The sequence below is a fragment of the Scyliorhinus torazame genome, chromosome 3, assembly GCF_047496885.1.
Source record: "Scyliorhinus torazame isolate Kashiwa2021f chromosome 3, sScyTor2.1, whole genome shotgun sequence".
NCBI lineage: Eukaryota > Metazoa > Chordata > Chondrichthyes > Carcharhiniformes > Scyliorhinidae > Scyliorhinus > Scyliorhinus torazame.
This window is the reverse complement of record NC_092709.1, coordinates 202,874,173-202,890,326: the sequence shown is the minus strand read 5'-3', so window position 1 is coordinate 202,890,326 and position 16,154 is coordinate 202,874,173. Positions and strand designations below refer to the sequence as shown.

At 48.9% G+C, this 16,154-nt stretch overlaps 1 protein-coding gene across 1 annotated transcript in view; it reads left to right on the top strand.

The window, feature by feature from the left end:
• The window catches only part of scfd2 (sec1 family domain containing 2), a 512,739-nt gene that overhangs the window by 437,216 nt on the left and 59,369 nt on the right, over nucleotides 1-16,154 (top strand). The window contains exon 6 of the mRNA XM_072496760.1: nucleotides 1,031-1,176. Within this exon, the coding sequence (XP_072352861.1) occupies nucleotides 1,031-1,176 (146 nt within the window). The remainder of the gene's footprint in view (nucleotides 1-1,030; nucleotides 1,177-16,154) is intronic.

The window sequence follows — 16,154 nt, the reverse complement described above, 5'->3', positions numbered from 1 at the left end:
GGCAGCTTTCCCAGCTTGAGAGCTTTGGAGGATAAAAGGATAAATTTGAATTGGCAGCAGGGAACAGGTTTAGGTATTTGCAGGTGCGAGACTTCCTGAGAAAACAGGTGCTGGCCTTTCCGCTGCTGCTGCCACAGGGGATACAGGATAGAGTCGTCTCCAGTACCTGGGTGGGAGAGGGGAAGGTTTCAGATATTTACCAGGAGTTTCCGGAGGCGGAGGAGCTCCAGTGGAGGAGCTTGAGGGTAAGTGGGAGGACAAGCTAGGGGGCGAGATAGAGGCGGGTCTATGGGCGGATGCCCTAAGCAGGGTTAATACCGCTGACGTTTGGCCTTTGCCTCCCTGGTAGCCCGGAGACAGATCTTGTTAATGTGGAGGGATTCGAAGCCCCTGAGTGTAGAGACCTGGGTTAGTGACATGGCTGGGTTTCTCAGTCTCGAGAAAATAAAGTTTGCCTTAAGGAGGGTCAATGGTCGGGTTCACCCGGAGGTGGCAGCCGTTTGTCGACTTTCTCGGGGAAAATTAAAATGTCAGCAGATGCAGTATTCCAAGGTCGGGGGGGGGGGGGATTGTTGTTGTATGGTTGGGGTGTGTGAAGATTGAGATCGGGGGGGAAATGTTTATTGTACCATGTTGATGTCATTGTCTATGTTATTTTTATTAAAATTTTCAAATACCTTAATAAAAATATATTTTTAAAAATATATAGAAATAAAATTCCATTACCCAACTTCAGCAAACAATATCCATGGCTGGAATAAATGATGATCTTACTTTTATGATGCTTTAATTGCATCTCCGTCTCCAAAAGGTGTCTGCTGCCTTTCAAACTAGGGTGTTTTAAAAACATGACTGCTATCCCAGGCTTTTAACCCTTACTGCATATAATATAAATACATATAATGCAATATATCTGAAATTTCTACATTCATCACATCGCACAAATACTGTGAAATCTGAAAGAGAGTGCATGTTTTAGGGATGCACAGGTCTGGAATCATTGAATGATAAAATATTCATTTTATTTCAGGTTGTTCTTCAGCAGCTGAATTAACATTTGACAGAGCCACTGGTGTTGTGGAACAAGTATTTGAGACTCTTCAGGGCATAACAAGAGCACGGGCACACATGAGACAGTTCAAGGCATTATACAGCCCTGGTGACAACACCCACCAGGTAAGGATATTGAATTTAATTGAATGGTTCCTTTAATGTGTTAATTGTTAAATATTTGATGCAGCTTTTTCACTAATCAGTTTGAAATGAAATGAAATGAAAATCGCTTATTGTCACAAGTAGGCTTCAAATGAAGTTAATGTGAAAAGCCCCTAGTCGCCACATTCCGGCGCCTGTTTGGGGAGGCTGGTACGGAAAGATGTCACTACTTCAGAATGAAGCATTCACCATTATCTGTATGAAGCACTCCCAAGTGATATCTACTCTATGACAGGTGGAGACCTCCTCAACCACAGAGACAGTGGCCAGTTGCAGAAATGCATCAGTATTTTCGAGAATCTCACCTCTCACCAGACCCTTTCTTACCCATGAGAGGTTGGGGACAGCATTGATTGTTAAAATTATGGCAACATTGTGAATTTTCTATGCCTGGATTACCTAGCCTTCTGACCTCTAAGTAATCTGTCTGCCATGTTTACATTGTGAGTTCATCCCCATTAAGAACTGAGCTGAAATTTGCCTAACTTTATTTCACCTGGAATCCTCACACCAGCAGAAATTACCTTATTGGCATTAGTCTGTGCCAATTAAACAAAGAACCAAAGAATGTCACACCAAAGTAGTAGAGCAGCGTTTTTCAAACTGCCGGTCGGGCGGGTGTTGGAAGGGTCATGGAGCGATCAGTTACGGTGTTCCCGATCGTGGGGGATGCCCCCAATGGCCGTGATCGACTTTTAAGTTAATAATGCCGGCTGAAAATGACTTATACATGGAACAGGGCAGCACGGTAGCATTGTGGATAGCACAATTGCTTCACAGCTCCAGGGTCCCAGGTTTGATTCCGGCTTGGGTCACTGTCTGTGCGGAGTCTGCACATCCTCCCCGTGTCTGCGTGGGTTTCCTCCGGGTGCTCCGGTTTCCTCCCACAGTCCAAAGATGTGCAGGTTAGGTGGATTGGCCATGATAAATTGCCCTTAGTGTCCAAAATTGCCCTTAGTGTTGGATGGGGTTTCTGGGTTATGGGGATAAGGTGGAGGCGTTGACCTTGGGTAGGGTGCTCTTTCCAAGAGCCGGTGCAGACACGATGGGCCGAATGGCCTCCTTCTGCACTGTCAATTCTATGATATGATTACAGTACAGTCTCCCTGCCAGAAGCGGCAGAGATTAGGTCATGCGGCCGTGACCTGCTCATCCGTGCGTTTGCCGCAAAATCACGGAGAAGAGATTCCTCCATTTTACAGCTGCGAGCAAGCAAGGCAACAGGACTGCAAAGAACTGAAGATGGATTATTTGTCACAAGGAAGAGAGGGCAGAGACACAAACAGGCCAGAATCTCACAACAGAATCTGCTGATGAGAGTTGCTCAGGAGAGTCTACGACAGGACAAAGCAGTGCTAGTGTGAACTGTACACAGAGTCCCAGGGCCTCTGGTATACAGTCGACTAAGAAGAAGCTGAAATCAGGAACAAAGCATTACAAAGATGATTTCTTGGCTTTGTTAATTGTGCCAATGCAAATCAGGATGCAAAGCCCATGTGTCTTTTATGCAGGGAAGTACTGGCAAATGAGAGTTGGATGCTAACTATTTCTTACCTTACCTCACAGACATATTTTCAATTCTAAACAAACTGAACCTCAAATTGCAAGGGGAGGATGATGATTGCTTTTGGCACTGTGAAGAAATAGATGCTTTCCAAAAGTCATTGAACGTTTGGCAAGTGCAAGTACAAAGCCAAACCTACTACATGTTCCCCACACTGCTACGACATATTGTAAAAAATAATGTTAGTAAGGGAACTGTCAATAGACTGGCGAACCTTATTCAGTCGCACATGGTTGCGCTGATCAACAGTTTTGTCGCTACTTTCCAGAGGAGAAGTCTCCAATTTTGAAAGAGAAAAGGTGGGTGAAAAATCTTTTTGAGCTTCAATCCCAGAGTCAATTATTAACTTGCAACTGACTCCAAATGAAGAGACTGAACTTCTGTGCCTCAGCTGTGACAGCACATTAAAAACATGCCACAAGTTCATGAGGCTGTCAGCATTCTGTAGTAGCATCTGCGAGGCGTATCCAGTGCTGAGTAAGACTAGCATTTTGTAGCTATTGCCCTTCACAACAACCTACATGTGTGTAGTTGGATATTCTGTCCTCACAAAGATGAAGACAGCACAAAGGAACCGGCTGAACACTGCACCTGATATGTGTATCACCCTCTCCTCTGTGAACCTGATTGGAGTGAGATTGTGGCGACCAAGCAGGCTCACGTCTCACATTGAAGGTAAGCGAAAAAGTGTGATTCTTGGGTCGGCTGGCGTGAGTCGCAAAGTTTGGCCAGCGTGGGTTCCAAAGATCGGTAGATTGATAAAAGTGGGTCCCAGGAAAAAAAAGTTTGAAAAACACTGTTGTAGAGGATACTTCTAGGGGTTCTTTGGCCGTACCAAACCAATACACTGTCTCTTTTGGGAATGTTTGCTGCTTCATGCTGCATAGCTAAAGTTAAAAAATAAATTTCTCAGCACCAGCACACTTGCCAATCATAACTGAGCTTAAAAGTTGAACACTTGTTTTCAATGACAATATCCATATTCTCTCAATCAAGGTTAGTTACACAAATGGAACACCAGACAAATTAAGGAAATTGTTCAAACTAAAAGTACAGTCGCTCCTGTGGAAAACATATACACTTTCAAAATAAAGAATGTTATCAAGTTTAAATAACTCTGTTCAATAACCCTAAGATTTCCTTCCTGTCGACTTTTTTCCTGAAAATAACCATCCAGAAAGGCATGCAATTTCTCTGAATAGCATGCAGAGCAAAGCAGCTATCTGTTGTGGAAGCAGTTAGTGTGGGTGTACTGCTTAGGGTAATTCTACATTCCTTGCCACTGACATCACATGAAGACAAACATGTGCCCAGTTTTACTGTGATTGTGCCATTAGCTTGCAATGTGGGTTTCTTATGCATTTATGGCCAACACCAAAGTTAGCTGATCAGATTTACTAAAACCCCCAACTTGGAGACCAGCTCTTTGTGTTCCTGGCTGCCAGACTTAGCAAATCAGGTAAGTTTACATTGTGATGCCAATAACTGCCACCAGGTGCATGTCCAGTTCCATTATTAAAGTAGATTACGATAACTGTCATTTTAACAGCTATAAATAACATTCATGGTCAAACTAAATGAAACCACCTGGCACCATGTGCAGCAACTCACAAACCTTCTTAGACGGCACCTTCCAAACCTGTGATCTCTGCCAGCTAGAAAGACATGGGAACACCATCAGCTGCAAGTTCTCCTCCAAGTCACCCTCCATCCTGACTTGGAAATATATTGCCATTCCTTCATTGTCACTGGGTCAAAATCCTGGAACTTCCCCGCCCCACCCCTCCAAACTCCAAGGTGATCCTTGTATGTTGAGCATTCCTGCTGGATGTAACCTAACTAAACCCACACAGTTTTAGGACTTTAATCTTTTTTTTAAATTTAGAATACCCAATTCATTTTTTCCAATTAAGGGGCAATTTAGCTTGGCCAATTCACCTAGGCTGCACATCATTTGGATTGTGGGGGCGAAACCCACGCAAACACGGGGAGAATGTGCAAACTCCACACGGACAGTGACCCAGAACCGGGATCGAACCTGGGACCTCGGCGCCGTGAGGCAGCAGGGCTAACCCACTGCGCCACCGTGCTGCCCTGTTTTAGGACTTTAATGAGCTTCCCACCGATTCTAATATATTATTAAGAGTAGCTAGTATCATATTATTAAGAATAGCTTGCCTGATTATCGGACACAATGCAGGAACAGTCCAGGCCTGGTGGCATTATTTTTTATTCCTTCATGTAGTGTTAGTAGCATTTACTACTCATCTCAAACTGTCCTTGAGAACATGCGGAGGAACCACCTTCTTAACCACTGCAGTTTCCATAGTGAAGGTACACCTACTGTGCTTTTGGGAGGGCGTTCCAAGATGACCCAGCTATGATGAAGGAACAGAGATATATTTCCAAGGCAGCATGGTGCATATTTTGCAGGTGCTGATGTGACCATGCACTTTTGCTGCCCTTGTTCATTTAGTGATAGAGGTGGAGAGTTGAGAAGAAGAGTTGCTACAGTGTTTCTTGGAAATGGTAGTCATTGCTGCAATGGTTCTGGAAAAAGTGAATGTAGTTGGGGTGGCAATCAAATGAGTTACTTTGGTTTGGATGATGTTGAGTTACTTGAGTGTTGTTGGTGCTGCAGTCATCCAGGCAAGTCATAGATTATCATAGAATTTACAGTGCAGAAGGAGGCCATTCGGCCCATCGAGTCTGCACCGGCTCTTGGAAAGAGCACCCTACCCAAGGTCAACACCTCCACCCTATCCCCAGAACCCAGTAACCCCACCCAACACTAAGGGCAATTTTGGACACTAAGGGCAATTTATCATGGCCAATCCACCTAACCTGCACATCTTTGGACTGTGGGAGGAAACCGGAGCACCCGGAGGAAACCCACGCACACACGTGGAGGATGTGCAGACTCCGCACAGACAGTGACCCAAGCCGGAATCGAACCTGGGACCCTGGAGCTGTGAAGCAATTGTGCTATCCACAAGGCTACCGTGAAGTATTCCTTCACACTACCCCCGACTTGCGCCTTATATAGGGTGGAATGACATCAGGGAGTTAATAGGTGAGTTACTTGCTGCAGAATACTTGGCCTCTGTGCTTCTCGTGTAGTCACAGTATTTATGTGACTGATCCAGTTAAATCTTTGTTCACTCGAAAGTTATAGTGAAGATTCAGCAATGTTGAATGTCGTGGGGACAGAGTGGATGAAAAAACCATCACACTCATATGCTCCCAATTTATTTTTAGTCTGTTCGCTTTCTGACTCCTATGAGTACCTTAATGAGAAGATGTCCATTAGAGGATTGTGCTTCACCAAATAGTTAATAGAAGAGCTCTGCCGCTTTCATAGTTCTCCCATTCTGCTCTCCCATTCTGTCTGAAGATGACAAATACACTCAATTTCTCTGGCATCAGGCCATTTCAGACAGCCATGAGGAATCTCTGTAATATCAATTAAGATGCAGTAAGATGTATGCATTTGACTCCCAAAAGAGGCACCAGAACACTACTAATCCCTGAAATTGTCAGTTTAACATAGTCCATCTGAAATGTTTCTTTTCCATCTTCAAATAAATTACTAATCCTTCAATTTATTACCCTCCTATAACACAATAACACCTCCAACCTCTTTTCCCTTATAACCGCAATTATCTTGTTAAATAAATCATCACAAAACAGTACATGCATTCCAATAAATCTGAACCACGTGAATAACTGTGCATGATATAAATACTCATCTGCTTTTAGTGAAATGAAATTCATAGTGAACATTATCCAACATACTCTTTCCTAACACCTTACTGATGCACGATCAATGACCACTAAAGCGAGGTTGTAGTCCAACTGAAGGCTTTAATAAGCTAGATGTTTCCTCCAGCAGCTCAGGTACAGAATGAGGGCTGCTGGGGCGGCACGGGCTCTTATACCCCACCAATCAGAGCGGAGCTATCATACACTCTAACCAATAGAAAGCAGACAGTTTCCACCAATGGTGCTTTAGCCTATCAGGTACCGTAATACCTATAAAACCACATTCACCCCCTGTTAAAAAAAGAGTCCGGCGGGGGTGGTGGCCAGAAACTACAAAACATAACAACATGGTATAATTAGTTATGGAGGTACTGTAATACCTCCATACAGTGTTTAGTAACTATTTACAATTCTGAAAGCTATGTACATTTGATGGTTTATATTTACAGATTACAGTTAAAATGAAGCAATCAGTCGATCGGGGGCCCTGGTCATCCTCTGTGATCGTCGGAGCTTCGGTGGAGGCTCGGGCGTCTGTGACTCCGGGAGCGTGGCTTCGATCTACATGGCAGCTTCGGCACCCCTAGACGGCGCTGGTGGGGAAAACGGCTGACCTGGGAAGTGAGCGTCTGCTGGGGGGCATCGGTGGGTGGGGGGGCCTAGACGAGGGCAGCGGAAGGACCGATCCTCTTGTAAGGTGCTGCGGTGGAGGGGAGGGTGGGACTGGTGGCTGGAATGTGCGTGGGGTTCCGGCGGGCGCCAGGGCCCGTAGGGAGACCGTATCTTGTCGGCCGTCGGGGAACGCCAGGTAGGCGTACTGAGGGTTAGCATTGAGCAGATTGACCCTTTCAACCAACAGGTCCTACTTGTGCGCCCGCACGTGTTTTCGGAGCAGGATGCTGCCAGCCAGGTCGTGAGTGAGGTCACAGAGGAGGACTTCCTAGGGAAGACAAGGAGACGTTCGTGAGGTGTCTGATTGGTGGTCGTACAAAGCAGTGACCGGATGGAGTGGAGGGCATCCAGGAGGACTTCTTGCCAGCGGGAGACTGGGAGGTTCCTGCACCGTAGGGCCAGTAGTACGGTCTTCCAGACCGTTCCGTTATCCCTCTCTACCTGTCCGTTACCCCGGGGGTTGTAACTTGTCGTCCTGCTCGAGGCAATGCCCTTGCTGAGCAGGAATTGACGCAGTTCGCCGCTCATAAAGAAGGACCCCCTATCACTGTGTATGTAAGCGGGGAAACCGAACAGTGCAAAGATGCTATGGAGGGCCTTGATGACGGTGGTTGCGGTCATGTCGGGACAGGGGATGGCGAATGGGAACCGGGGGTACTCATCAGTCACGTTCAGGAAGTACGTGTTGCGGTCGGTGGAGGGGAGGGGGCCTTTGAAGTCCATGCTGAGGCGTTCAAAGGGATGGGAAGCCTTTATCAGGTGCGCTTTCTCTGGCCGGTAGAAGTGTGGTTTGCACTTTGCACAGATTTGGCAGTCCCTGGTGGCTGTCCTGACCTCCTCGATGGAGTAGGGCAGGTTGCGGGTCTTGACAAAATGGAAAAAGCGAGTGACCCCCGAGTGGCAGAGGTCCTCGTGGAGGGCTCAGAGGCGGTCCACTTGTGCGGTGGCACATGTGCCGTGGGATAGAGCGTCAGGAGGCTCGTTTAGCTTCCCGGGACGATACAAGATCTCGTATTTGTAGATGGAGAGTTCGATCCTCCACCGCAAGATCTTGTCGTTTTTTATCTTGCCCCGCTGTGCATTATCGAACATGAAAGCCACCGACCGTTGGTCAGTGAGGAGAGTGAATCTCCTGTCGGCCAGGTAATGCCTCCAATGTCGCAAAGCTTCTATTATGGCCTGGGCCTCCTTTTCGACTGAGGAGTGGCGGATTTCGGAAGCATGGAGGGCACAGGAGAAGAAGGCCACGGGTCTGCCCACTTGGTTGAGGGTGGCCGTCAGAGCTACGTCGGACGCATCGCTCTCGACCTGGAAGGGGAGGGACTCGTCGATGGCGTGCATCGTGGCCTTTACAATGTCTGCTTTGATGCGGCTGAAGGCTTGGCGGGCCTCTATCGACAGGGGAAAAACTGTGGATTGGATCAGGGGACGGGCTTTGTCCGCGTAGTTGGGGACCCACTGAGTGTAGTAGCTAAAAAACCCTAGGCAGCGTTTCAGGTCCTTGGAGCAGTGAGGGAGGGCGAACTCCATAAGGGGGCGCATGAGTTCAGGGTCGGGGCCTATAACTCCATTTTGCACTACGTAGCCGAGGATGGCTAGACGGTCGGTGCTAAACACTGATTTATCCTTGTTGCACGTAAGGTTAAGGATTTTTGCGGTCTGGAGGAATTTTCGGAGGTTTGTGTCGTGGTCCTGCTGGTCGTGGCCGCAGATGGTGACATTATCGAGATACGGGAATGTTGCCCGTAACCCGTACCTGTCAACCATTCGGTCCATCTCGCGCTAGAAGACCGAGACCCCGTTGGTGACACCGAAGGGAACCCTTAAGAAGTGATAGAGCCACCCATCTGCCTCGAAGGCAGTGTATTTGAGGTCACTAGTACGGATGGGGAGCTGGTGGTAGGCGGACTTGCGATCCACCGTGGACAAGACCTTATAATGCGCAATCCTGTTTACCAGGTCGGATATGCGGGGGAGAGGGTACGCATCCAGCTGCGTAAACCTGTTGATGGTCTGACTGTAGTCGATGACCATCCTATGCTTATCCCCGGTCTTTACCACCACTACTTGAGCTCTCCAGGGGCTGTTACTGGCTTCAATGACCCCTTCCCTCAGTAGCCTTTGGACCTCTGACCTAATAAAGATCCGGTCCTGGGCACTGTAGCGTCTGCTCCTGGTGGCGACGGGTTTGCAATCGGGTGAGGTTCGCTAACAGGAAGGCGGGTCGACCTTAAGGGTCGCGAGGCCGCAGACAGTAAGGGGGGGTATAGGGCCGCCGAATTGGAAGGTCAGACTTTGAAGGTTACACTGGAAGTCTAACCCCAGGAGTGTAGCCGCGCAGAGGTGGGGAAGGACGTAGAGACGGAAGTTTTTGAACTCCCTTCCCTGGACTGTGAGGTTCGCTACACAAAACCCCTTTATCTTCACTGAGTATGAACCGGAGGCCAGTGAGATTTTTTGATTAACGGGGTGGGTGAGGAGAGAACAGCGCCTTACCGTGTCGGGGTGTATGAAGCTCTCCGTGCTCCCAGAGTCGTTTAGGCAGGGCGCCTCGTGCCCGTTGATGAAAACGGTTGTCGTAGCAGTTGAGAGTATTCGAGGCTGAGACTGATCCAGAGTCACCGAGGCCAATCTCAGCAGTTGAGAGTTCAGTTCAGGTAGTGTGTGATCAGCCGAGCTGGGGTCCTGGGTGTTCATCCAAGATAGCGTCTCCCATTGGTCGCACATGGCTGGGGGTGCACAAAATGGCGGCGCCCATCCCTTCAACGTGGCATCTGCAGAACAAGATGGCGGCGCCCGGAGTCTGCACATGGCCCTGGGATATGGAGGTGCCGGTGACCGCTGGCCGCACGGGGCCCGTGGAGACGTCTGTGGTTGCGGTCCGCATTTGCCGCTGGAGACCGCGGCCACCGCCCGGGCCTGGCATACCCCCACAAAATGGCCCTTTTTGCCGCATCCCTTGCAGGTGGATGCGCGGGCCGGGCAGCGCTGGCGGGGGTGCTTGGCCTGCCCGCAAAAGTAGCAGCGGGGCATCTCGGGGTTGCCAGACACCTTGCAGCGCAGGCCTATAGGGGAAGTCTCGGGGTCGACCACAGAAGGGTTCCACGCTGCCCAGGGGGCTGCCGCGCGGTCGGGAACGTAAGCGCAGGCGTTCCTGGAGGCTAGCACGGGGCAGCACGGTAGCATTGTGGATAGCACAAATGCTTCACAGCTCCAGGGTCCCAGGTTCGATTCCGGCTTGGGTCACTGTCTGTGCGGAGTCTGCACATCCTCCCCGTGTGTGCGTGGGTTTCCTCCGGGTGCTCCGGTTTCCTCCCACCATCCAAAGATGTGCGGGTTAGGTGGATTGGCCATGATAAATTGCCCTTAGTGTCCAAAATTGCCCTCAGTGTTGGGTGGGGTTACTGGGGTGGGGTTACTGGGCTGGGGGATAGGGTGGAGGTGTTGACCTTGGGTGGGGTGCTCTTTCCAAGAGCCGGTGCAGACTCGATGGGCCGAATGGCCTCCTTCTGCACTGTAAAGTCTATGATCTATGATCTATGATCTATGATCTACGTCCAGGGGGCCTGCAAGGGCCCGTGACTCCCTGAGACACAGGCTGTCCTTTTCTAACAGACGCTGGCGGATTTGTGACGATAGCATACCTGCCACGAAAGCGTCCCGGACTAAGAGTTCCGTCTGTTCGCTCACCGAAACTTGCGGGCAGCCACAGCTTCTGCCCAACACCAGGAGTGCCCGGTAGAATTTCTCCAGCGATTCCCCAGGGGTTTGTTGCCTTGTTGCAAGCAGGTGCCGGGCTTAGACCTGGTTTACCGGGCGAATATAGTGTCCTTTTAGCAGCTCTATTGCTGCATCAAAGTCTTCCGCTTCCTCGATGAGGGTGTAAATCTCCGGGCTCACCCTTGATTGCAGGACGTGCAGTTTCTGCTCTTCCGTGGGTGCGTTTTCGGCTGACTCGAGATACCAGTGCTTAAAGATTGCCGCTAAGTTCGCCGCGTGGGGGCTAAGTTGCAGACACTCTGGCTTGATTCGGAGCTCCATCCTTTCTTCTTAAAAGAAACTAGCTTATTAAATTGATGCACGATCAATGACCACTAAAGCGAGGTTGTAGTCTTACTGAAGGCTTTAATAAGCTAGATGTTTCCTCCAGCAGCTCAGGTGCAGAATGAGGGCTGTTGGGGCAGCACGGGTTCTTATACCCCGCCTATCAGGGCGGAGCTATCATACACTCTAACCAATAAAAAGCATACATTTTCCTCCAATGGTGCTTTAGCCTATCAGGTACCGTAATACCTATAATACCAGACTTACTTGCTGCAGATGGCCAAACCCGCCTTTCTTTTTCCTGTTTCTGGGCTTCTCCAAGATACAATGTGGAGGGCAATATCACAGGAGGTGATTGGATTCTATGCTACAAAAGGGGCTACAGGACTAAGGGGTTCTCTTCTCATGGCGTATTTCTCTTTAGCCAGAGTCACTGTAGTCTGTGTCTCCGGATGTTGTACCATGTGCGGCCCGGTGTTTTCTCTTATGTGCCACTGGGGGTAAGGTTGCTTGCTATATGCTGTTGCCCTGAAAGATGTCAGGTCACCTCCATCCATTAAAATTCTTTCTCTACTGATCAGTGAGGTGGCTCGGCTAATGGCAGCTACCCAATTCCTTCAGAAATAACAAGCTTCTGGAGGCCAGTGCATTGGTTTCATTCTGTTCTGTCTCCTGTTCAGGACATGTTGAGTTGTTCAAATCCCAGAAGGGAAACTTGAAACAACTGCCCTCAACTGTATTTTTGAAATTTAATGTAGTATGAGGAAAGGTTTGAAATCCAGGGAATGATGCCCCAAACATTTTGTGATGATTTTAATAAAAAAGTAAATGTTCATTAGGGAATAGAATAAAACAAAAATAGAGTAAACTAGAAGTACATTTAACTAAGATAATGGCTTTACACAGTATCCCTACTTTAAACATTTCCAAACAACCTTAATTTAACTACCTGCAGAGCTAATACTCCCCAAACAGCACCACCGCGCCTTATTGATTTTAAGATCTATTAAAAAATCCAGTAACTGTTACCACACAATGTGGTTATGTCTCTTTGGGGTTACTTCTGAGCTAAACCAGCAGCTTGCTTTGCGAAAAAGGCTTTCTTCGCAGACACTCTGCTTGCTGGGAGTTAAACCGCTAGTCCTGCTGTTGGCTGAGGCCTGAACAAAAGCTGAGTTGTTTTAAATGTATTGAAGGGAATATTGAACACTGTGCAGGGAGTTCTGCAGTTTTCAATATTTCCTTAATACAGTTTTTTCATTTGATCTTTCGCTAATCTAATCTAACTTCTTCAGAGCTGCATTCGCCAGATTTAATTACTTTCATCTCTTCATTTTAGCTTTTAGAGTTTAAAAGCATAGTCAACTCACTTTGTGCACTTCACACCTGCTTCTTCACACCTCCCTTTCATACCTTGTACCTCTTCCTTTGAACCCCTAACAACCTCTTCAAATGTATTCATATTCGGTCTCCCATTGTTACTAACTTGCTTACAATGTTGCTAAACTCATCAACATTTCAAATGCACTAGATTAATTTACACAGCCACTCGGTCCCTGTTTAATTACCTTGCATATTCCCTCAGTTTTAAAATATATAACCAGAACATGGTCAGCAAACAATATTCCAGTTTATTGAGTTTTCCTGATATTTTTATGACACCGATATTCCCCTGATACTCCTACTGCCAGCATGACTCAAGTGAGCTCATTTGGGTCATACTATCTATTGTGCATACTAGATATTGGACATTAAACTTCTTGTTGGAGTGGCCAGTGGCACTGAGCCTACAAGACTATCTACTGCAGACCCAAAATATCTAAGAAAGGGAGAGTTGCACTGTTGGAGGTTGCTATGTCTTTTGGTTGAAACATTAAACTGAGTCCCCGTCTGCCGGCTCAGGTGAAAGGATCCCATTGAACTATTTGAATAACAACAGCAAGCTCACCCAATGTCCTAGCCAACATTTTCCCCTCAACTATCACAACCAAAACTGAATCATGTGGTCATTATCCATTTGGGACCTTGCCGGCCACAGAATAACTCTGTATTTAGCAATACAGTCCCCACCATTCAAAATATCTTGGCTTAAAGCAGACTTGTATTGTGCAAAAAGCAAGAATCATTATCCATTGTAATATGTCAATTTGAAAGGTCTCTGTTATAATGGGCGGAATTCTCCGACCCCCACCGCCGCGCGAATCGTGCCACGCCACCCCGATGCCGGGACGCAATTCTCCGCAGAGCGGAGAATCGGCGCCATTGGTGCCGGCGTGGTTGGAACGGCGCCGGTCGGGTTATGCGCCGACTCTCCGATCCGGGCCGGCGCACCAATTCTCTGGCCCGTATGGGCCGAGCAGCAGTCACAAAAAATCTGAGTCCTGCTGGCGCAGTTCTAACATCCTCTGAGCCGGCGGGACCTCAGCGTTGAAGGGTCCGGGGGCGGCCTGCGGGGGAGGAGGGAGGGTCCGACCCGGGGGGGGGGGGGCGGGCTCCGTAGTGGCCTGGCTTGCGATCGGGGCCCACCGATCGGCAGGCCAGCCTCCCTGGCTGGGGGCCTCTTTTCCTCCACGCCGGCTCCTGTAGCCCTGCGCCATTTGGCGTCGGGGCCGGCACAGGGAAGAAGGCCACTGCGCATGCGCTAGTGTGCGCTGGCCCAACTGCGCATGCGCGGACCCCGCGGCGCCGTGTTCACGCCGGAATCGGCAGCTAGAGCGGCGTGGGCCGCTCCAGCGTGTGCTAGCCCCCTGTGGGCTGGAGAATAGGGTCCCAGAACAGGTGCTGGCGCCGGAGTAAAACACTCCCATTTTTACGCCGGCGTCGACACTTAGACGTCCGATTGGACAATCCCGCCCAATGTCTCAAGTGCTCCATTTATTTTAGACACGAGCAGTTGTGCTTTCTCACTAGTTCACACCTTATTAAAGCAAAGAGAGAATTCTAATACTTTTCCAGTTAATCTATGCCTAGTAGTCACAGTAATAAATGGCAACATTTTAAACTGTCCAGTAATTATAGACCTCCAAAACAGGATGCTTTTTTATGATATATTTCAGTTATAATTGCATGCCGTTCTTTATTCCCTTCAATTAAACAAGTAGTTTGTCGTTTGCTCATGCATAACGTGGGTATTGCTCGCAAGAAATACCAACGGTAAAGAGAACAGTTTATACTCTACCAGGGGGCCGCCTGGGGAACTCCATGGGGGGTCGGGTTCCCCTTGTGCGTACGGAAGAGATTCCTCTTCTGCATGTTGAGAGGGGGGGTTTCAATGTGCGTTTGGGGGTATTGTTGTGCTTTATATCGGAGCGGGGCGTCCTTTCGATCTTGGGATTCCTGGCAGCCTGTTTTCCCCAACCCGCCCTACCAGTGCGATTTTCCTTCTGTACATAGTGTGGATTATCTGTAACGAAAACCCAGTGGTACAGCCAGCGAGCAGTCCGCCGATTTTTTTCGTCTCAGCCAGCACTCTGTGCAAAGAATGCAATTCCTTCTTACATTTCGCAAGCATGAACTGGTTGATATGGCCTGTTGCGAACAGCTGAGGGAATATGCTGTTTGATAAGGTCCACCAGACGTTGGGACATAAGGCCCATATACCGAACATCACTTGGGGAGTGAAGGTCATTAACCGCATTACTCATTTGTGAGATAGGCAGAATGTATTTTTGTGTGATGGCAGCATCCTGACAGCTGTTCACAACAGGCACAGAACTGACTATGCACTCCGCTTATCCTTGCAAACTCAGAATATAAGGCGCGATTCCAACCTGGTGCAACTCCCGCTATTCCCGGAGAATAGTGCAAGAGCCCCTAAACAGCATTTGCGCCGGTTGTCAAACGGAGCACGATACTGCCTGCCCGTGGCTCATGACGCAATCTAGGTCACACCCTCAATGGGTGTGAACAAGCTGTGCATATTTGAATTAGCCTTGAAATATGCTCAGCCTTGTTGAAGCCGGAGTCTCCCGGCTCCCAGAATTCTCCCGGCTCCCAGAATTCTCCACCTCTATAGGTGCAGCGTGAGGGTGACAGGTATCACTACAGGTTTCCAAAAATGATAACCAGTCATGATAGCCACGCCGAGTGTCTCAGAGGCCATTGCAGCCCTGGGTGGTCAGGGAAAAGACAGGATACGGCAGTGTCCTGGTATTGCTCCTGGCAATGTCAATTTGGCACTGGGGGCAGAACCAGAGTGCTAAGGGGCACTACCAATGGACAGGGCCTGAGAGAGGTTATAGTCATGAAAGGAGAGGATTGATGGTGGTGGTGGCGGGGGGGGCTCTTTGACCCCACAGCGGGGTATTGCTCGCTGCGGCCAGCTGCCGACGGCGATGGATGGATGGGGGTGGGGGGCTTCTCTCATGCCTGCGTTGTGTTTGGGGAGGGGGGCAGTTATCCAGACATTTAATGATAGAAGGGAGGGTATGGGAACATTGTGCTGTGAATCCCACTGGAACAGCTGGCGGGATTCTCACTGGTTTTCCTGCCCCAAATGACATGGGGCGCAATCTTCCCAAAAATGAACCAAGTCCTCGAGCAAGCACATTTAGCCTTGTATTTCCCAACTCTCACAGTGGTGAGAAACACGTGGTTATTCAATGCGACTCACTTTGAATAAGGGGCCTGAATGGGGAACGTGCGGGCGAGGCCTCACATAGCCCCGTTTTTACAATTGTGAACTCCACTCGCCAGAATTCCAAACTGTAGCAAGAGATCGGGATGCCCCCCCACCCCCCTCCACCCCACCGTCTCCCCAGCCCGAACGCAACATGGACAGTCCCCCAACACCCACACTGGGCAATCCCAGCCCAATCACACATGCACGTAAAATGCCAGCTTGCCACCTTGGCAGTGCCAACCTTGCATCCTGGCAGTGCCACCTGGGCATTGCCAG